Source organism: Mirounga angustirostris, unplaced genomic scaffold (genome assembly GCF_029215605.1).
Source record: "Mirounga angustirostris isolate CCGP_5_RB_7025 unplaced genomic scaffold, mMirAng1.0.hap1 SCAF_10, whole genome shotgun sequence".
In the NCBI taxonomy this organism is placed as follows: domain Eukaryota; kingdom Metazoa; phylum Chordata; class Mammalia; order Carnivora; family Phocidae; genus Mirounga; species Mirounga angustirostris.
Genome location: NW_026991718.1, coordinates 65,099,208 through 65,123,206, shown reverse-complemented (window position 1 = coordinate 65,123,206; position 23,999 = coordinate 65,099,208). Strand labels below are relative to the sequence as shown.

At 33.8% G+C, this 23,999-nt stretch overlaps 1 protein-coding gene across 4 annotated transcripts in view; it reads right to left on the bottom strand.

Annotated features, from left to right (window-relative positions):
• Positions 1 to 23,999, bottom strand: part of RTN4 (reticulon 4) — a 67,503-nt gene that overhangs the window by 15,396 nt on the left and 28,108 nt on the right. Inside the window, exon 1 of one of the 4 annotated variants that reach the window (XM_045884985.3) lies at positions 14,670 to 14,934. The exons of the other annotated variants lie outside the window; for them this stretch is intronic. Coding sequence (XP_045740941.1) covers positions 14,670 to 14,703 — 34 coding nt within the window. The 5' untranslated portion in view covers positions 14,704 to 14,934. Of the gene's footprint in view, positions 1 to 14,669; positions 14,935 to 23,999 lie in introns of those variants that run through there. 4 annotated transcript variants of the gene reach the window in all.

The window sequence follows — 23,999 nt, the reverse complement described above, 5'->3', positions numbered from 1 at the left end:
ACCCTGCCTAAAACATCTACCTTAGTTTTGTTCTATTCAACTAGATCCTACTATTGTACCAATATAGTAGCACAACTGAGAAATAACCAGAACGTGAAGCAGTGTATCTATGCTATTCAAATGACATCATGAATAACGTCATATTGAATAAGAGACAGCAAGCGATGCTAATAGTTTTGTGACATTTAGCAAACATTTACTGAGCTGATACCTTTCAAGAAACTCAACCTAGTAAAATGAATTAAAAACCTGAAAACGGGGATGTGGACTTTTCTTTAAGGCCCTGTCCAACTCTAATACACTACAATTCTAGGAAGACAGTGACACGTAAAAACAATGACAAAAAAATTATAAAATAACTGTTGCACCATCATGAGAATTCAGAAAAAGAAAAAAACTGGAGGAAACTTTTAAAGACTGTGAAAAAGATAGAAGTTGAGCTGGGTCCTAAAGAATGGGTAGATCTAGAAAACGTAAAGATGCAGGTCTCATTATAAGTCTCTGCTAGCAAGGGTTCTCCTAATTAATGTAGTTTTGTTTGTTTTTTTAAACAGGGTACCTGAGAGGGTGGGGGAAGCAATGATGAAGATTGCTCTTGGTAAAGCAATTCCTTCCTGTGAGGCTCCCCGCTGCTCGAAACAAAGCACTTAGAGTCTGGTGTTGGGTCACCTGCACTCAACAACTGGCTCCATAACTTACTCGCTATGTGACCTCAAGCAAGTCACTAAATCTCTCTGTACCTCAGTTTCTGTATCTAGAGAACACACATTCTATATTCTACATATTCTATGCAAACAGGAATGGTCCTATTGAGATACTATGAGGATTAAGTGAGAAAATTAACAAAATTTTTCTTTAATAAGATAACGAATATACTGCATTTAATACAGTGCACAGCATATAATAAATTCTTAATAAATGTCAGGGCTGTTGTTTGTTGTTGTTATGACCATCGCAGTCACTATCACCATTCTTAGCGAGGTGTTAAATGTAAAGAAAAAGAAAAGAAAATTTCAACCTCATGATTAACTTGCAAGTTAACAAATCATACTGCTGTTATAAACATGTCACTTCAGAAGCCACGTGGAAAAGGATTTTCCAACTTATCTAAGATTTCACTAATGCAGAACAAAAAGTCGACAACCGAGAAGCAGCAGCAAAGTAAAGCACACCTCACATTTTTACATGAACAAACGCTGCCTTTAAAAATGTATGGTTCTCTAAGTGTTCCAAAACATTTATTAACCTTTGAAATCACTACTGGTAATAAATTAAAATAAATGCAGATATCTTCTCTATTCCTTACCATCATGAAAAACTATTCAATAAGACCTGATTATAAAAGGAATGCCTTCAGACTTGAGATGTACAACATACATGACTAACCTAATTACCTAACATATGAGTTATTGTCTGGACAGTTTCAATGACTAGATAAGAATTATTTATAACTGGTCTATAATTTCTATATAGATATGGTGGAAGAAATTTCCAGTGGCTCTAGGATTCAACAGACCCATAACCTAGTACTGACTCTGCAACTATAAAACTCTGGATGAGGCTCCCAACTTCTCTGGACCTCAGTTTTATCATCAGTAATCAGGGCATTAGATAAATGATTTTTCCTTCCCCTTCAGAAACTAACACACAGTCAGTACAAAGATACACAATCAGTCCTGCATTCAAATTCCCAATCAGTGGATCTGTATTAATGAGATTTTATTGCTGTATTATCTGTGCCAAATATAAATTTTAAAATAACTCCTTCCTTTTTAGTTCTAGATTTTTTTAAGGGGAGAAGGGCTTAAATCATACCAGTCTTTTGAAATGAACCTTACTAAAAAACGCCTTCTTAAGTGTCAAACATTATTAAAACTTTAGGAAAACAAAAATTCATATTCCTACAATTTTTCAAGCAGTTATAAATTATATCATTATGGTCACAGTATGATAGAAGCTTAAAAAGAAAAAAAAAAGACTGAGAAGCTACACACCTTTTAAGCCTGACAGATGTTTCAGAAATCTTTTCCAGGTTGCTGATCTACATTCTCCACACCTCCCTTTATTTCCTGAGTCAGTATTTACCAGGTACTCACATTGTGCCAAATACTGTTTATAGACTATATAACATTATCTCTTTCAATTATTAAAACCCTAAGAGGCCGGCTTTCAGACAAGAAAGTGAGAACCAGTTCTTACACGACTGGACTCAGATCACTTAATTAGTAAGTGATAGATCATGGATTTCAACACAGGCTTCCCATTGATAAAACTCATATGCCCCATGTATGATGCCAAATTGAAGGTTCAGCACATTAATGTTCTTCAAAATGTCACACATTTGCATCCATAGTGAATAGGCAGAGTGTTGGCAGATAATCACCATATGTGAGATGAATCACAAAGGCCAAGAAAGTCAAGGTAAAACTAACAAGATAGGTTAATTAATGAGACACAAATTTTAATGTGAATACTTAACCTACAGTTAAATCCAAAAAGGAGGAAAGAGCTCTATTCCAATATACCTGAAGCTATTTTCCCACAGTTGAAAACTATAATCGAGTTGTGAAAAAAAAATCTTTTAAAAGCTATGTGAATCTAATTAAGTAAAATTAGAAAATATATCCATGCAAAAGAACACTATGTAGCCAGTAAGGACAGTGATGTAGATCTCTATTACCAAAGAAACATGTCCATATTGATAAATAAAAACAAAATGTTACAAAAAGATTCATATAGTCAGATTTTAAAAACTTAGGATAACCATGAAGTTTGAAAGGATATCTAGTAAACACGGTTTGTACCTCTGGGTAGTAAGGGTAATAGATGAGTTTAACTTGCTTCTTTATTTCTTTCTATGCCATTTGAAATTGTCTCTCACCCCCCCCCCCATGGCAAACATGAATTACTATTAAACTTAAAAAAAAATTCACCCTTTCCATTCCTGTTCAATATCGCTAAAGAACCTTATAACACAAGTGTGGTTTCCCAATAGGTTTTCCTATGGGGAGGAGAATATAATGTATGTTAGCTTAATAAATATTTAAATCCAGATGATAGTTAAATTTTAACAGTATATAATTAAGTTGGTAACTGGTACAACTCAATTTCCCCAAAGTTGATGATACAGGAATATCCATATATAAGGTCCAGTAGTATTCAGTGATCACAGCCTAAAATAAATTTAACTGCACGAGGGTCAGTAAACCCTAACCTACTATTTCTTTCTGCCTTTCATATGATTCCTAAGAATAAGGTCTTTTCAATAAATGGAAGACCTCTGAAAATCACAAATGTAAGCTACACATATTACATAAACATATGCAAAACCTATACAAGAATACTAAAAGCTGATATCTTGAAAGCCTTGTTGAAACAAGCCTTAGGAATGCTCTGGTGGAGCCACAGAGCTTAAAGCACTCAGGAGGAATAAAGGGAAGAAGAGCCAAGAGAGATAAGACAACTAGGTAATGTAGGTCATTCATAAGACAAAATTAATATATGCCAGAACAGGGAGGTCTGAGAGGCAATCTACACTGTTACCAAAGTCATTGTGCAAAATATAGAAGGATTTCAGTATTTTTATGTAAAGAAATTTAAAAGATTGTTAATGAAGCTGCAAGGATGGAAAAATATTACATTATAAAAATATTAGCAAACAGGGTTGCCACCCTAATTAACAGTCTCCAATATTTCTAGTCTCTCAGATTCCTTAAATTGGTTTTAATGAAGAAATTTTGGAAGATTCCAGGATTGTTTATTCTCAATTAGAGGGGAGTAGTCATTAAGTTTTAATAAAACCCTGAGAAATATATTCAAATGCTGTGGCTTCTAATATTCATCAAGAGATTTATATCCATTAATTAATTTAGATATTCAATCCTGCTATCAAAATCAGGCAAAGACATTGCAAGAAAACTACAAACCAATATCCCTTATTAATACAGACACAATAACCCTCAACAAAATACAAGCAAACTGGATCCAGCAACACATAAAAAGCATTAGATACCATGGCCAAGTGGTATTTATCTCAGAAATGCAAAATTGGCTCAACATATGAAATATGTTTCAGTCAATATAATACACCATATTAATAGAATTAAGGTCAAAAACTGCATGATCATCAAAATAGTCACAGAAAAAGCATCTGACGAAATCCAACACCCTTTCATTATAAAAACTCTCAACAAACTAGTAATAGAATGTCTTCATGCTGACAAAGGGTATACAAAAAACCCACAGCTAACATCATGCTTAATGCTGAAAGCTTTCCCCCTGAGGCCAGGAACAAGACAAAGATACCCACCCTCTCCACTAATCAACACTGTCCTGGAGGTATGAGGTACAGCAATTAGGCAAGAAAAAGAAAGAAAAGACATCCTGATCATAAAGGAAGAACTTAAACTATCTCTATTTGCAGATAACACGATCTTGTATATATAAGATCCAAAGGAATCCACAAAACAGCTACTAAAATAAACAAGTCCAGAAAGGTTGCAGGACAGAAGATTAAATTAATATACAAAAATCCATCTTATTTCTATAAAAGCAATGAACAGTCTGACAATGAATTAAGAAAATAATTCCACTTAAAATAACATCAAAAAGAATACTTAAAAACAAAGTGAAAAAACCCCCAAGACTTAGAAACTAAAAACCACAAAAATATTGTTGAAATAAGTTAAAGAAGACTTAAATAAATGGAAAAGACATCTCGTGGGGCGCCTGGGTGTCAGTCATTGAGCATCTGCCTTCGGCTCAGGTCATGGTCCCAGGGTCCTGGGATTGAGCCCCGCATCGGGCTCCCTGCTCCACGGGAAGCCTGCTTCTCCCTCTCCCACTCCCCCTGCTCGTGTTCCCTCTCTCGCTGTGTCTATGTCAAATAAAAAGATCTTAAAAAAAAAAAAAAGACATCTTGTGTTTATGGATTAGAAGGCATTATTATTAAGATGGTAATACCCCTCGGGCACCTGGGTGGCTCAGTTGGTTAAGCGACTGCCTTCGGCTCAGGTCATAATCCTGGAGTCCCAGGATCGAGTCCCACATCAGGCTCCCTGCTCAGCAGGGAGTCTGCTTCTCCCTCTGACCCTCCCCTCTCTCATGCTGTCTCATTCTCTCTCTCAAATAAATAAAATCTTAAAAAAAAAAAAAAAAGATGGTAATACCCCTCAAACTGATATACATACAATACAATCTCTATCAAAACCCTAGCTGCCTTTAACAGAAATTGACAAGCCAATTGTAGACTTTGTATGGAAAAACACAAGGTATCCAGAATAGCCAAAACAATCTTGAAAAAGAACCACAAACATGGAGAAGGCACACTTCCTTTTTCCAAAACTTCCTACAAAGCTACAATAATCAAGGCCGTCTTGTAGTTGCACAGGATGGATGACAGATCAATGGATCAATGTAATAAAATTAACAATACAGAAATAAACACATTCACAGTCAGTTGATTTCAACAAGGGTGTCAAGACAATTCAATGGGGGGAAATTTTTCACAAATGGTTCTGGGACAACAGGGTATACAACTGCAAAATAAATGAAGTTGGACTCCTACCTTCCACCATACTAAAAACTAACTCAAAATGAATCACAGACCTGAAAAACTTAAACTATAAAACTCTTAGAAGAAAAAAATTCAGGTGCACATCTTCATGACTTTAGATCAGGCAGCAGTTTCTTTGATATGACACCAAAAGCACATTCATTAAGAGAAAAAAATTAGACCTCATCAAAATTAAAATGAAAAATTTTGTGCTTCAAAAAACACTATCAAAAGATTAAGAAGACAGCCCACAGAATGGGAGAAAATATTCACAAATCAACCATCTGATAAGAGACTTGTATTCATAGTATATAAAAAACTCTTACAACAATAAAAAGACAAATAAGGCAATCAAAAATGGGAAAAGGGTTTGAACAGACATTTCTCCAAGAATATATACAAATGGCCAATAAGCAATGAAAAGATGCTCAACGTCATTAGTTACTAGAGAAATGTAGACCAAAACCATAATTAGATACCACTTCAGATGCACTAGAATGGCTAATATTAAAAAGATGGACAATAGCAAGTGTTGACAGGAAGTGGAAAGACTGGGACCCTCTTACATTGCTGATGGAAATGTAAAATTCAGTCACTGTGAAAAACAGTACGGCAATTCCGCAAAAAGTTAAGACAGATCTACCACACAACATAGCAATTATACTCTTAGGAATTTCCAGCCAGAAGACTAGAAAACCTGTGTTCACACAAAAACTTATGTTCATAGCAGCATTATTATTTATAACAACCAAAAAAGAGGAAACAACCCCAAATGTTCAAAAATTGATGAATGGATAAACAAAATACAGTATATCCACACAATGAAATATTACTGGTCCATAAAAAGGAATGAAGCACTGATACATGGTACAACATGGATAAACCTTAAAAACACGATGCTAAATGAAAGCTAGACACAAAAGGTCACACACTGTATGATTCTCTCTATATGTGATGTCTAAGAATGGGTGACTCTACAGAGACAGAAAGTAGATTAGTGGTTGTCAGGGGTTGGGAGGAGTAGAGATGAGGAGTGACTGCTAATGGGTATGGAGTTTTAGGGGGTGTGGATAAAAATGTCCTGGAATTAGATAATGATGACGGTTGCATAATTTTATGAATATACTAAAAATCAATGAACTGTACACCTAAAAAAAATTTAAAAGTAAACTAAAAAAAATTCTTGTTTTTAACATGTTTCTCTACTAGGTTGTAAACCCCACAAGAGGCATGTTGCCTTACTATCTACCATATCCACAGATAAATTTTCAATAAATATTACTGATAGATTAGAATGGATGCATACTTTATGCAAGTTGGAGGCATGTACTAATTTCAATTTATTCAAAAAATTTTTCTGTGCTTTGGATTTCACATTAGTTTTATTTAAACTATTTTCAGATATCTACACTTATTCAGTAACAAATAGCAATGCTTTCAGATAACTTATAAAACAGTAAATATCGTTTTATAGGCTTGTCTCTTCTTATTACACCCTGAAGGACTGATGAAAGCCTTTCATCTTTATACTCCCATTACCTGCTTCATTAAGATTTGCTGCATTGTCTCAACAGTGGCCAGATTATTCTTAGGAACAGAAACATTTAAATTTAAAACTATACCATTTTCAAATTAAAATAAAGGACATCTTTAAGAAATATAATGCTAATTTGGGATTCTTCTGTAATTAATAGTTCTCTTTATGAATAGACTTTAATGGCCTCTTTATTCTTGAGATACTAAAATTAACACCAAGGGCTTGTACAAGAAAAGCTTATTAATGTTTCATGATTCCTCAAGTCTCCTATACTGAAAACTAAAGTGTTGATCATGCAAGGTAACCTACTGTAGCCTTAACTTCAGTCTTTTATAAAATATTCATGAAATCTCCTTTTAAAGATCTGAGATTAATTTAACAGTGCCTGTCCTCTCATAACTGTGGGAAATGCTTACGGACTACTGTACTAAAATAATGCTGATCCTTAAATTCTGGTTGTTTAGAAAAAAGTGATTTACTCCCCGCAGTGGTGGTGCCCACTTTTATTTCCAAAATAAAAATCGGAAAATTTTTTATTTTGTGTTTTGTGCAGTGCTCAGAGCAGCATCCTTATCAAACTAAAATTTTAATTTGAAAACAACTCTGTACACTACCATCTTTTCTTCAAAATAAAAACTTCTGGCCCAATATAGAGTAAGAAAAGTTGCCTACACTTGGTAATCATAAAATGTCATCTGTCATAACTAAAAATAGTGCTACCATGCATGCCTTACATGCAAAAGTCATCCAATTACATTTTGCCTCAAATCAAATTCTTACTGAAGCTCTTCCTTGAATGGCCTCAAGTTAGTTTTCAATTTTAAAATCTTTTGTCTAGGGGGAAAAAGTTGAACTAGCGGGTCCTAAAAATACTGGTAGGGCAGGGAATCAGGCTGGCAGGACAATAATTACTTCCTAAGCAAAAGCAAATATTAAGTTTTCTTTAATAAAGTCAGGCAGTTAGATGGGAAATTAATAAATAAGTATATATTAGAATGATAATAAAATGTTATTTTTCACGACCATAATCTTTAAATAGGTAATTATGTATTTATTAGGAATCATAATCCTTACATTCTTCTCAATGGCCAAGAAAAGTGACTAGAATTCAGAGTTGATCATTTAGCCCTACATAGTAAGCTCTCACCTCCACCCAGTAAGCACTCACCAAGCTAGTTAAGTGACAGGTAGAAGGTCCAGAAAAAGATCTGTATAGAATGGGAACTTAACTTTTCCAGCAAAGACAGTTAAGAGGGGCGTGAGTCCTATTTCTTCCTTCAATTTACCAGCAGTATGACCCAGACTAGATCACTTAACCTAGTTTCCTCCTGTATAAAATTAGAAAATGGATACCAAACTAAGTAGTTAGTTGAAGCTGAAAAGAAATTTCACACAATGGAAATGCTTGGTGAACTAAACACACTAAATAAAGGTAATATTATAAGAGACAAAGTCAAGCAGGGCAATCAAATATTAAATGCAATGCTTCACTAAGCCCGGATTTCTTGAAATATGAATTCAACTTTCTCTGAAAGCACTGCTAATTTGGTTTCAGTGAGCAAGGTTCAGGTTGATGGATACCTACAACTGCTACAAAGTACCTCAACCAAACAGTTCACAAAAAATACTGGCATCTCTCTTGGCCATCTCCTCTTCCTATAACTTGAGTTTCCTGAAAGATCACGCACAATTTTGGGTCCTTGTCTCTTTTATCACTAAATCTTTCCTGTTTTACTTCCAACAACATTACAACGCATCGGCCAATTTCTACCACCACACATCTGAGGAAAAAGCATTTTAAGTAAAATCAGCATAAATTCTATACTTGCCTTTTCTATAACTTAGTAATCCCCTAATCTGAACAAGGAACTGTCCTGAGTACTAAATATGTACCGCTTTTGCGCCATCCTAAAGTCGAACTATCTAAGTTATGGGCTCAGTACATACTGAGGCTTAGAAGTATTATTAAATAAACTATGTAGGGTTACAGATTGAAATTCTGGTCTGACCACAAAAGTCTCACTTTCTCCATCATACCACATTTTGTATTTAAAGGAGTGTGTCAGTACTCATACAGGCCTCATTTGTTAAGTTAAATTCACCAATTTATTTAGTTCACGTGGCAATGAAGAGACAATAGTATTTTGGTGTCTATCAATACCTTCCATAAATACCTAAATGGTGACTGGACTGAAACGTGAAAGCCCTGAAGATTTAAAAACATATGTTTGTACATTTTACACACACACACACACACACACACACACACCAGTAACAAAAGTCAGCAACATCCATGATGAAGCAGAGAAACAGAAAATTTGGTCTCAGAATACTGCTCTGAAGATGCAAAGAAGAGAGCTGGTTAAATTAAATTTAGTAACATTGTTGAGCCTAAATTCTAGCAAGAGATAAGATCAATTGAATAAATAAAAAGGGAACCTGGGGGATACCTAGAGACCAAAATAAGAGTTCTATTCACTGCTTAAATATTCTTCCTACGTGCAAGCATGTAATCCAACCCCTAAGGACAAAGAGAAATTATTCTCTCGGCCCACAGAGTCCCCACTAGGCTTAACATTTTAACAGTACTCAACAACTAACCACACCTACCTTCTTTCACTGCTAGTGTGAAAGACTACTGCCTATTTTACTGCAGAATGAAGACCATACAAAAAGAGAGATACACCATGTTCAATAAGATGACACAGACTATATAAACGAACAAAAATCAAAACATGGGTCTATTTAGTAGGTTTCATATTTTTCAATCTTCAGTTGTTCAAAGAAATTGTATAATAAAAACAAAAGCCCCATGTTGTCAGCTATGTGGTCCTGAATAATTTAATCCCTTTCATTTTCTTGGTTTCCTTACCTGTAAAATGAGAAAGTCAGAATAAACAACTAATAAGGTGCCCTGTCTGCACTTTTCAAGACTGCATGTATAGGGTTCGAGGCCAGGACTAAACCTAGCTGAACATGAGAGCTCTCAGCCTCTCCCTTCACTGAGATATACAGAACCAATGAGGAGACCCAATGGCGAAGCCACCGCTGTTTCTGACTTCATGGAATTCATGGCTAGATACACATGTATATCCAGATACATATCTATTTATCCATACAGACATTAATATAAGATATATAGGCAATCCTGACTCTTTTCCTAGCCTCTAAATTCCAGGAAGGCAGAAACAGTGGTGGCTTCATCACTGTGTCTCCTCGTTGACTCTGCACAGTATGCGGGAACAATGGAGTACCTCCACCTGAGAGGATTCGTAAACTGACAAAATAACTGTTTCAGAGTTAAAACGATCAGAAATGCATATGTAATATTTAATCTTGGCCAAAGTTTCAGGACAGACACTTTCATACATTTGTACAATATTTTGTACCATCTTAAAAAATAATACTGTGTATCATCTTTCTGGAGGGCAATTTTGCACCATGACCCAAAATCCTAAATACTGTAACCCAGCAATTTGGAAATACTCATGGATAAAAACAAAGATTTATATTCATTTTAGCACTGTTTATACTTGCAAAAACATTAGGAATAACTTGAATTTTTAACTAGATGGGATTAATAGTACATACTTAGAATGATATAGCCATTAAAACAATGTAGAATATATTTTAAATAAAAGGCATTTCCCCATTTAGTGAAAGACTACATAACAAAACGTACCATATGACCCCCTCATCATACACACACACACACCACTAAAATTAATACATCAAAATAAAACCACTCCATGTGAAGCAAAAGTTTTAGTCTTCAAGACACCTAAATTTTCTACAAAAATGTATATATATTTATGTATATATAGTGTCGTGCAGCTAAATCAAGATCTAGAATATTCAATGAATGCCTAAACATTGTGTTTCAACTAAGTTTAGAACTAAAAGTAAGGGCCTTCCTCCAAACAGGTCTCAAAATTGATTAATGCCAAAGTTCCCTCCTAAGGCATTTTTTGGCTTTCTCAGGAGGTACGTGAGGCATTTATTTCACGCAGCAAGACCCCTGCTCCTCTCTACCTGAGTGTCAGTATGCACGTACAACTGTGCCCATATTCAGTAACCTTAAGCCTCTAAAGAAACTCCCAAGTGGTTTATCAAACGTAAAGACCCCCTCCCTATAAGAACCTCTGCAAAGAAGTACGCTCCAGAAATGGGCCAAAGGCAGTTTGTCTTAAGATATAATCAAATTGAATTTTAATGCTGGAAACACTTCTGACGCCATCCCACAGAACTTGTCTCAAAGGTCACCTACAGCACGTTAACTGCCAAATTCAAAAAACACTAGTAATAATGGATAGTGTCGCACAGGTTTCTAAAATCCCACAGGGTCCACAACCATTGCTCAATCTTCATACTAAACAGCTTCTCTGTAGTATTTAACCATTCAATTCCTAATTCTTTATCATTAAACTTGTCATTTCTCTGAGCGTCACGGAAGTTCTATAGTCACTTCAAATCTGAAGCTTCTAAAACTGAACTTGGCATCATTTCTGCCTATTTCTACTGATACTAAAAAGCTCTAGCACTTCCAGTGTTCCACTCCAACCGAAATCATGTTGTCCTCTGAGTCCCTCCCTTACCCTAGTCCCACAAATCTATGCCCAATGTCAAGTATTTGAGTTTCTCAAATCTGTCACTTCCTTTTCATGCCTATTTTCAGGCCAAGTTCAGTCATTATTTGCTTTAAATCTGGGCACAAATACAGTCATCCTAACTTCGGCCTCTAAGTTCTCCTTGAATTTATCTTATACAGCACCCCAAACCAGTCTTTCAAACCTGCTGTCATTTTATTGCTCCTGACTTTAAAACTTCCAAAAGCTCTTTATTTCCTTCCTGGTAAAATCCAAAAGCCAATGTCTTCTGCAATCTGGCCCAAGGTATCTTCTCATAAAACCAGACAACCTCAAAACTGGAAGCCTAGAAATCATCAAAATGAGGAAACTGAATGAAGACCAAAAAGGTAAGTTTCTTGCTCTGGCCAAAATTAAGTTACCAAACCGGAAACTTAAAAACCTAAATCAGTATTTCCTAAATTTGCCTGATAATAACACGAATGACACCAAGATGTTTAATATACAGATTGCCAGGCCCTTCTGCTGTAAATTCTGATTCAGTAAATCTGAGTCTGATCACAGGAATCTGTATATTTAAGAAGCGCTAGGTGATTCTCATCTTCAGAGAAGTTTGAGGAAACCTGACCTAGATCTTGCAAATCTGTATTCTTTGACCATGTCGATCTTATCTTTCAACTGCTGTCTTATACTCTGTTCTAGCCAAAAAGCTCTACTCACTGTCTCAATTATACCTTGTTTAGAGGTTATATCATGCTCCCATCCTACCTAAACCTCCAAACCTTCCCATTCCTTCCTATTCTAAGCTCTTCACAATCTTAAGCAATGCTTTCCATATAACCCCAATAATCAAGTACCATGTGGATTTCATTTGTTGCAATTATGCTGCTAAGAATGGAAAATCAAAGATAAAAAAACATGTAAGAGAATACATATTAATACTGGTTTTAGCCTGAAAGATAAAATGTCTTAAATACTAGTTAATCAGCAACAAAACAAAACAAGAAAAAACAAACTTTTTAAAACACTGAAATCAGAGTAGCTCTCACTTCTGTTATACTATTATACTTCACCATCGTTAGACGACTGTGTTTCAATCATGGCACTTAAGGTAAGGAGGTAACAGTAAGAAAAAAAAAAGGGGGGGGGGCGCTAAGTATTTTTTTTTTTTTTAAGTAAACCCAGAGCTTAGATTTGTTTCTCTTCTCTATTGTCACACACTTCTCCTAAAATGAAAAAACCTCATTTCCTCATAAAATGGGGAAAAACGCATTCCATGGAAGTTTCACCTCCTCAGTGATTTCCATTTAAGTCATAATCTATATTCTAAAATGTTAATACTAAAATATAACTTCACCAATAAATCAGAAAAATAGGTAACAAGCAAAAAAAAAAAAAAAAAAAAGAAAGAAAAGAAAGACAAAGACAAGCACTAAAATATTAGGCCATTCCATTTAACATACAATGTGAAGCTCCCCAGAGATATCCAAGAGTAAATGTGATTTTGTATTTAGTGCCTAAAAATAATAAAAATAAATCTCTGGCATAATATGGGCTATACTGGATTTTAATTGCTCCTGTCTCAAAATATCCCTAAATTAGTTCAGCAAATAAGATGTTATTAAATAGTCTAAGATTTAAATTATTAATACAGATCCTTAGTATCTGCAGAGTAGACCCTGAGGCAACTTTTACCTATTTTTAAAGCTTTTTTTATTGTATTGTTACCACTACTCTCAATTTTAATTATCAAACACTAGTGTTTCAATTAGCCTTTCATTAGGTCAGAAGGATGAAGAAATAAAAATCCTTCTCTTCATTAAATTCACATATAAAGAAACCATACAGGTAAAACTCCAAAGCTGTACTGTTTTCTAGTCTTTAAATTGTAACTATAAAAATCTTTGTCTCAATGTGAACTCAATCTCAAACTCACCTTTTCCCCGCATTTATTTATTGAACCAATTTTTAAAAGGATGTTATGAATGTTACTGTAATTAGCTCCATATTGCTTTTAGAAACATTATCACCAATTGTGCAAGCAATTCTGCTATAGAAGGAAATAACATTTTTTAAAAAACTATAAAACTTAAATGTGGCCAGAAAAAAAACCTGTGTGTAATGCCTACCTGGACTACTTAAAATAGCTCTAATTATTTTTAAGACAATTTATTACAAGGGGTCAGATATATAGCTTACCACCTTCTCTTTTTTTTTTTTTTTTAAAAAAAAGGCACATTTAACCATCTACATAAAATATTTTTAAAATATTCATTACAGTCAACATTTTAGCACTTATGGGCTTAAATTCTTACACAATGACCCACTGAGACTTGAAAGGATCTGCTGGGCTTTCAAGGGGGAGGAAAGGGGATCAAGATCACTGATTGGTTATTAGAAGGACAAAGGTTAAAGACTTAAATATAGACATGCATTTAAAACTAGTGTGTATACAACTTAATGACTTCAAGATATACAAAAATATAATCTACTTAAAATGTGACTGATAAAGACATTAAAGGTTCAATCAGATTTCCAAAGAAGAAACAAGCTTAATTGCAAACACAGTATCCTACTACCTACAGAAATCTTGGATAGAATTTCAACTACACCAAATCAGCTTTAAAAAAAAAATAGTCACAGAAAATATGCCATTATGTAATACAAAGATAGCTGTGTGAATTTATCGCACCAAAGTGACCAACAAATGAAACTACACTGTTTACAATGTGCAAGATTAAAGAACAGAACCTAATCAACAATAGGATTGCAAAGCCTAAATCAAATGCCAGTGAAACAGAACAGCATGACATTTCCTCATACACAACCAAATATAAAAACATATGAAATAGCTGTTTTAATCTTTAACTTTTAAAGCTTTCATAGGCTCCATTTCCAATCCAAAATATATCTAAAATTGCAAAGCTTATTCATAGCAACATATTATTGGTTGCATAAAAACACTGAATAGAAGATTAAAAAGCACATATACCCTTATCCTTCCAATTTTTCTTCTGACAGTCCATCTCTGGTCACGATCTGCCCTCCAGATGCAATTATCAATTATGCATACCAACAGAAAAGCTGTAACTGCACAAAGCTACCCTGTGAGACATGAAATACCGTTTCCTCCACCGAAGTCTGCAGTCTCTGCTGCACAACTGCAGCAGGACCGGAGTCACCTGACGTCTTCTGGGTGTGGAACAGTCTGACGCAGTGCAATCTGTAACTAGGCTGCTAATACTCAGGCACTACCGCCTTCCTCCTGTGTGTTTATTGTTCTGATCTTTTGCTTGTTGCTCATACCAAAGGGAGCTACTTTTGCAGGGGGAGGGGCAGGCTACCAAAGAAAGGAAAGAAACGAGAGCTGTTCTTTTGGCAGAGTTAACCACTGAATATATGTGAAACGCACTTACAGCCATGTGCAATTTTTTTCTTTTCATAGATGGGTGAATTATGCTGTTGGTTTCAGTTTCATTTAAAACTCTAAAATCAATAGTTACCTAATAAGATAAAAATGGACTGATCCAAAGAAGGGTAATAGCTTAAATTTCAAGCCTGGGAAATGCTGAATCTCTTCCTACTTTCTCCTGAGTTTATTAATAAGGCTTAAAGCATTCAGTGTTTGCACCCTTATGAGGGTATGAGTGGAGAATCACAAAGTCAAATTGTTAGTATTTGCTGAATATATGCTACTTAAGGAAAAAAAGGTTTTATTCAATTTCAGGAGTCTCATCTTTCTAATGTAATGCTATTTCTTCTTTTACAATAATGGAAATCTAGACACTCAAAAATATATATTTATTCCTACTCATCACCTGCTACAACTCAATCTTTCAATAAATATCTATTAAACATTACTGCAGGTACTATTAATAGACTCTTAGCTTGAAGAGAAACATTCATGTGCTAATTATATCATTTGCCTTGGGAAAATGACATAAGACGAAACCAAAATTTTACTGATAAATACAAAAACAAATCTATGTATAAGACTTCCAAAATTTTTGCTCAATTTTCTAAAACTGGCATTCACTCCAGTGCAGAATGTCTTTACTAATGTTCCACAACTGGTTTAACTGATACAAGCATTCAACGAAGCTATAGAGGCAATATTTAATGACAAATCAGCTAAAATGTTCTAAAGTGTGTGATAGGATAAAGTATTATAAGATATATGGCCTATGTACAGAATACATACTTCTGAAGATGATATAGCTACACTGAAATTGGCATATTTTCTGGAACTTGCTATAAAACTCTGCAAAATCCTTAGAATCAGAAGTAGTCCGGTCAATGACTCAGTTCTTTCCTATCTGCCTTTCTAACTCCATACATAAATAAAGCAAAGCAATTTTTAATGAGAGTCTACTATTCTAAGCTCAAAAGTTAGTATCTAACTTAAAATTTTATTCACTGGACCCGTGTACAATGTGGTATTTGAGAACCCTGTCGCAAAGTCATACAATGGCTGAAAAAGTCTGGCTTCTCCACACAATACTTTGAAATCTCAAACCATTCAGTTAAGTATGAAATATTTCCAAAATACTATCTCTAACAATGAATCCCTTGAAACTGCGAAGACATGTAAATACTTTAGCATTAGAATAAAGCACTCAAAAACAGCGCCCAAACGCTGCTTTCAAGACAGATTACTGCACAAATAGGAGAGGAAAAAAAGATTTCTTGCGACAAAGGTATTTGCTATTTATCCTATTCATATCTGCTGGTACTTGATTTGATTCAAAACATTTAAAATAGTTTCAGAGAACAAGAATGTGTGATAATAATAACCATTCATCTAAACATTAAATACATTTAAAAGCTCCCCTGGCAGATTTAAAAGTCAAAGTAGGAGCCCTGAAATTTGATCTTACATACTGATACCTAATTCTTTAATTTTTAGGGTCTTTGCAATTGAAACTATTAAGTTTGCAGGAAAAACTAACTCATATAAATCAACTGACATTTTGCCCGTTTCTTTCTTAAAAAGTTTTAAAGGGGTTATTTTAAGTTTGGTTAGCTAAGCAAGAAAAGTACCGAAATTTAAAAACCTGATGATACAAATCTGTTAAAAACATAAAGCCATATGAGCTATGCTTTTAGTGAGGATCAAATGAATTAGTGTATGCAAGGCCTTAGGACAGTCCCTGACAAAAAGTAGGCCCTATATAAGTCCTAGCTATTTAATACTATTATTATGCTACAAATAACAATCAAGCTAGTAGGAGATAAGATACATAAAACACATCTAAGAAAGCGCATATATGAAGCCATTCAATTCTAGGGAATAACCCAATACCTTTCTAAACAAGTACAAGAATACATACACACACACACACACACACACACATTATTGTGCTTTGCTATACAGTTCCATTATACTCCAGCTCAGAAAAATTTATATGTGGACAGTTTATAGGTCCTACTCCACACTAAATCTCAACATAACAGACAAATAAAGGACATAAATCTGTTAAAAACTTACCTTCATTTATTTTGTTTTCCTTCAAATACTTAATATTTTGTTTAAAAAATGAACTCTTTCAAGGACAATTTTCAAATAGAACATACATCCCAACTTGTAAAACAGCACTTTGAATATTTGGGACAGGAACCTATTTTTACCTGAAAAGTAAAAGCTTCCAAAGGAGGAGACCACAGAAGATTGAGGAAGGTGGGTGATGGAAGACATTCTCCTTTTTAAAATGCAAAATTAGCCTTACACAGAACTTTTGAATTAAATTTTCCAAAGTTCACGTTTGGCGACTTCCCACTCCTCAATATCCACATCCCCAGTAGACAAAGCATGACAAAAACAAAGAAAACCTCCCAAGCATGACCCTAACTCCTTTCCAAAGGGTACCATGCTCTAAAATTACCTACACTTTCTAGATTTTTCTTCTCCTATCTCAAATCAAAACTCTCATTTTCTTAGCACACTTAACCTCAGTAGTAGGAAAATCATGATTAAGTCAATTCCTACTAAAGAAATAAAAAAAATTCCTTTCTCTATAACCTTCTCATGTAGAGAGAGAGAGAGAGTGAGTGTGTGTATGTGTAAATAGCAGGATTTCAGACTGAAGACTGTACTTTGGAACAGGCAGCAATACATAAGCTGTAAGTCCGTTCCAGCCAGCCTTCCCAAGATATCCTCCTTTCCCATTTCTTTCCTTCCTCTACTTCGAACCCCAGAAAAATTCAAGTTTTTGTTTGTTTTCTTTACAATGTTTAGAAATCAAGGGAAATAAATGAAAAAGAGGTGGTCATTTGGATTTAAAGTAATATTCTCTAAGTTGGGGAATGCTAGTATACAATTCTTGATAGCTAAAATAAATACTTCTACTTTCTGAAAACAGAAAACAAGAACATTTAAAAAAAATAAACAATTATAGTTACACAGGAGTTTTAAACTTATTTCAATATTTAATTATCCTGAGCTATATACAAAAATATAAAACTAAACATACGTCTCATTACTGAAAGGTATTAAACAATGCTGTTTAATACCATAAGCTGTAATATAATGCCCTCTATGGACTAAATTATAGCACTTCAACATTAACTACTAAATTGAATCTGAAGACATGGAGAAACCTTAGTCTAGAAAATGAATGGAATGCAAGTTCAAATGGCAAAAAAATAAGAGTATTTTAAAGTTTATAAACAATTTCATATAAGTTGCTAAAAACAAATACTAAAATCCATAGAGAAACTGAAAGTGATATATTACTAAGAACTAAATAAATGCTGACTTCATGTATTATAATCTAAAATAAATATACATATTCCAAAAGATCCAAAACATTTTAAAATTCAGAATCAAAAAATTAATAGTTACTAGGCTCTGAACAGATCTTGTAAAACTTGTAAGTTTTCACCAAACTACATGGGTTTGGGGGAATCTTTAAGGTCATTCCATGTTTAAAATAACATGACTCAAGCATTTGTCTGATTCAGTACAATGTGTCAAAATCCCTCTATAAAGTCATTTTTAAAGTCATTTGTTAATGTAAAGCAAATATCCACAACTCACTAAATTTCTCTGGTCATCTGAATTTATTCCCTATAGTCAATTATAAAGCATCCTGTAGACCTATTTTCTATATACAACACTAGATGGCACCAACACCCATCCAGTAGATTTGTCTAATTCTGGGCATGCAGTCCAACAAAAACTGTGTTCCCAATTTTCTGAGTCTTTCTGTCTGATACTAGGAAACTAGAGATCAGAATACAATGGCAATAGAAAAACAACTCCACCACCAAGAAAGCATGTGATCTCTGACCAGAATTCAAAATCAATTGTAAATAGCTAAGAATCAGGTATAAAAATAAAGTAATAGATACATACATACATATTTTCCTTTGTGAAAACTGAAAATGTCCATTAAAATGTATAGTAAAATAAAAATTGTTCCGAAAATTATAACATAAAAGGAGTTGTCATCCCTTGTAAAGAACTCTCATAAAATCAGAAACAGATGAACATCTGAATTTAAAAATGGGCAAAGGGTATGAACAGGCAATTCACAAAAGAAATAAAAATAGCTAATAAATACATGGAACATGTTTACTTTCACTAATAATCAAAAATCAAAACTGCAAGGTACCACTTCATCCTATCAAACTGGTAAAGGTTTTTTTTATTTGTTTGTTTTTTAAGTGCCAAATACAGAATGTCTGGAAGGATACCTAAGAAATAAGTCACATATCAGGACTCTGAAGGTGTATGAGGTGACTAGTTGAGACAGGAAGAAGACTTACTGTCATTGTGCTCTTTGAATTTTGTATAATATGGAAGTATTACTTAATGAGCAAAAGAATAAATAATATCAATTGTTGGTGATAATAGAGAAATGGGTATTTTCTTACTTTTTTAGAAGGGGGAAAAATCAGTACAACTTTTCTGGCAGCCAATTTTTGTCGAAACTCTTAAAAATGCTCATACTCATTTACCTAGGGTTTATTTCTAGTAATTTATGGAAAAGAGTAATTCAGATATGTAAAACATATTTAAATATAAAGAGGTCAATGACAGCATTATTTATAAATTAAAAAGTCAGAAGCCATCTAAGAATCCAACAATAACAAACTAATTAAATTATATGCAATACCAAGGAACACTAAACATTAAAAAATCATGCAGCAGCAGAATAATGACATGAACATGTCAGCACTATATAAGATACTGCTAATTTTTTTTAAAGCTACAATGTGTAGACTATGATCCCAATTTGGCAAAACACTTACTTTTTCACTCCATCATAAAGTATCCATATGCACAGAAAACAGACTAGAAGAATATATTCTAAAATATTAACAATTATGTCTGGGCTATATGATTACAAATTTTTCTCATCTCAATAGTTTTCTCTACTTCTCAAATTTGTACAATGAGCATGTATTACTGTAGATTGTTTATGTACTGTTGGTCTGACTTACTGATAGCAGGTCCTTCAGACAAATTCTGACTACTGAAAGTACTGAAGCTCAAATAGATTAAAACATCTGCCCAAGGTCATACAGCTAATAACCGATAAATCCAGGATTAGAACTCAGGTGTATAAGATGCCCAAAATGAAGTTCTTTCAACCACACTATATTTAGTGTTATCTAACTTTTATGGTACATATTTCATAATTGTTAATTATGAAATATATTCTTATATATATTATTTTTTGGTACATATAGTACCAAAAATATGGTACATATTTCATAATTATTTCAAGCTGTATTGGGCCCATAGTAAGCACTAAATAAATCCCCATTAATTTGACATTTAAGTCACATTTGTTTAATATAACTGATTCCTTTATTAACAACAGTCCATCTCTAATTTAGCTATATTGTAAATTTACTAACAGATTTCCAGTTAAAGGTATTTCTACTCAATTTGTTAGAATAAGCATTTTAATTTTTCAGGGTACTTAAATTTCTTACTTTTATCAGATTAACTGCTCAGTGTCATAATTAAAGTCCAACTAATAATTATCAAAGAGTGTCCTAAATATGCTCCCTAAAAATACATTTTAACCAAAATATCAAACCTTAATATCTTAATGCTTTACAGAGACATTTCAAAGGCTATATATATAGTAAATTCGGAAAAATGTTTTAAGTCATTAACACTATCTAAAGAAAGCTCTTATTCATGAACACATTTAACAAACACATATAAATTTGCAAAGGATCATTTTCAATTCTTTACCTGGATAAATGGGCCCTTTTTAAGTGAGTCTTTTATTAAAATGGCAATACATCTTGGTTATTCTTAGATATCACATAGTTTAAGTATAATGAATGAACAATCAAGGTGGTGGTGGTTTACACTTCATTCACCAATAGTTCCAACAGGTCAGCAAAACACAATCTATACTCATTTACGAACAGAAAATATTCTGTGCGTTATTGGCAAACCAAGCAACCAACAAACATATTAAGCAATCACTATCATCAAGTGAAGATCTAAGTGGTTTGATGAGAGACATTATTAGTACCTTTCTTTACCAATAGCTTACCAACAACATAGACAGCAGTTGTTCACACAAGAGGGTTATTCAGTCTCCACATGGAAGCAAAAGTATTACCTTCATTTTGATATCCCTACATATGGAAAACCATGCAAGAAAATGCACATAATAAAAAACTTTTTTGACTTTTTAAAAATATCTTACATTGGTTAATGCCTCAACACAACAGATATGTAATAAAAGAAAAGCAAACTTGGTTGCCTGCTAAATTTAGGACTAACCATTCATTCCAAAATGGAAAACAACTGAGAAGGGGACAAAACTTAAGTTGGAATCCCAGTTCTTCACCGGTTGGGAAAAAGATCTTCCTTGTGAAATTAAGAATATAAATAAGAAAGTTAGCCCATTGTCTGCAACACAGAAGTTCAAAACTATTGTGCTTACTATATAATTTGCTAAGTAACCTTGGGAAACATGACTAAGTCCCAAACTTAGGTACTGTCATCCATAAAATGGTTCCTTCTTTCAGATTATGGAGGAGACTAAATATGTGAAACTGCTTCATGTTTAGAAGATTTCCCAAAAATAACGGTCTCCCCTTTCCAGGTAAAATGATAAGAATTCAGTTTCTATTCTCAGTCTTTCAAAAGTCTCAATTTAAAAACCTCCAAAATAGAAAGAAAACCTAAAACTGAAAGCAAATTGAAACAAATTAATCTAACTATATTTCAAATGAGTATTCTAACCACACTAAGATTGGGGAAGAGAAAAGGAAGAGGAAAGAAAAAAACTAATTCAAGTAACTTGTACTTGACTATATACATTCAATCTTGGAGGGTTGGAGTGGTAGATTTGCAAAATAACCCTCAATTTATTTTACCGTGTCTACTATAATCATATTAGAAAACATTCTAAAACTATTTAGAAATATTAGAGGATTAAGCAAATGAGTATATGTATTGATAGTGTTAGCAGCCAGGTTCTCACTACAGAAGGAGCATACAAATATGAAATGAAGGAAGAAAGAAATAATCTTCTGGGAATGGATCAGAATTGGAGGTATCTGTGTGAACTCATGATTTCAAATACACGTATGTGTATGTGCTTAGGTTTATTTGTATGTATTTTATGTTTGTATATAAGCATTTCCTACCTCTGTCCAATGAAAGGCTAGAATGGGAAGACCTGGAGGCAAGGAGTACAACTAGGGTCCAACTCTTGATCTCTAATACTATTCCCATGAATAATGGGTATCTTCAGATATGATACCATGAGAGAGGTAAGGGGTACTACATCATCTTCATTTTGGCCATAAATCCATATTCTCAATCTAATCAATGAGAAACAGCAGACAAATCCAAAATTAGAATGTTCTATTGAAAAGGGAGAGAGGGAAGGGCCTATGTTCTTCAAAACTGTTAATGTCATAAGAGAGAAATACTAGAAATGTAACAGATAAAAGAAGCCAAAAACAACATGACAACTAAAAGCAAATTTTGGCCCTAGATTGGGTCTTGTAGTAGAGGACACATTATTGGGTTAAAGGTCACATTAGAGTATGGATGATAGATTAGAAAAAAGTACTTTATCAGTGTAAATTTATGAAGTTAACAGCTATACTGAGGTTATGTAAGAAAATACTCTTTTTGAAGAATTCAGGGATAAAACAATGTATATAACTTACTGTCAAATGGTTCAGGAAAAATAAGGATGTATTTAGGTATCCATACCGAGTTATTTATAAAGGAGGTCATAACTGATAAAGCAAATGGGGAAAATGTTAATAGATTAAATTTAGATGAAGATAGTAAGATATTCTTTGCACTATTTTTATTTTTCCAATTAAGTTTGATGTTACTTCCAAATAAAAATTAATTTTTAAAAAGCAACTATCCTTTAAAAAAAATTCTCCTAAATGATACCATTGTTTATTTCTTTTTTTTTTTTTTAAGATTTTATTTTATTTATTTGACAGAGAGAGACATAGTGAGAGCAGGAACACAAGCAGGGAGAGTGGGAGAGGGAGAAGCAGGCCTCCCACAGAGCAGGGAGCCCGATGCGGGGCTCGATCCCAGGATCCCGGGATCATGACCTGAGCCGAAGGCAGACGCTTAACGACTGAGCTACCCAGGTGCCCCCATTGTTTATTTCAATTCTACTTAATTCCAGTCACAGAAAATTTAGCATCTAATGCATCATAAACCCTTCTTTCGCATAGATTGGTTTTTCAGTTTAGTTCTGACAAAAATCTAAATGTTTCTTTTCACTTTGTCACCCACGGCCAGTCTGCAAATCCACTATGGCCTTTGATGCAAGTGAGTAGGTTTCTACAAACTGACCATAATATCCATACACATATACCTGACCCAAATACACCAAAACAGAACCTCAAAAACTTTTTATCATATTTTATATAAATGAACAGTCCTATGTGTCTACTCACATTTGCTATCTGTAACTTCCATAGAATCTTCTGTTCTGCAAAGCCACTCCTAATATCCCAAGGACGAGCTAACCTCTCTGTACCTTATTATGGGTTGGTGATCTTCTACTTCCAATCATTATACACTTATATCCCTAACCTGACATTCCTACGCCAAACTTCCATGCCATCACCTAAGGAAAGCATTTCAATTGTCATGTGGTAGTGCTGCCTGTTAGTTAACTAATCTTTTCAGAAGTTTCACTATCTTGGTCTATATAATGTAGTATAAGTGTACACAATTATTGGAATATTTTATCTTCTACCTGTTGTTTTATTTTTAAAATGAGTGAAAAGTAAAAAATTTAAGTGCCAATAATAATCACATATATTTTAAATAAAAATAGAAACCATAAATCTTTAGCCA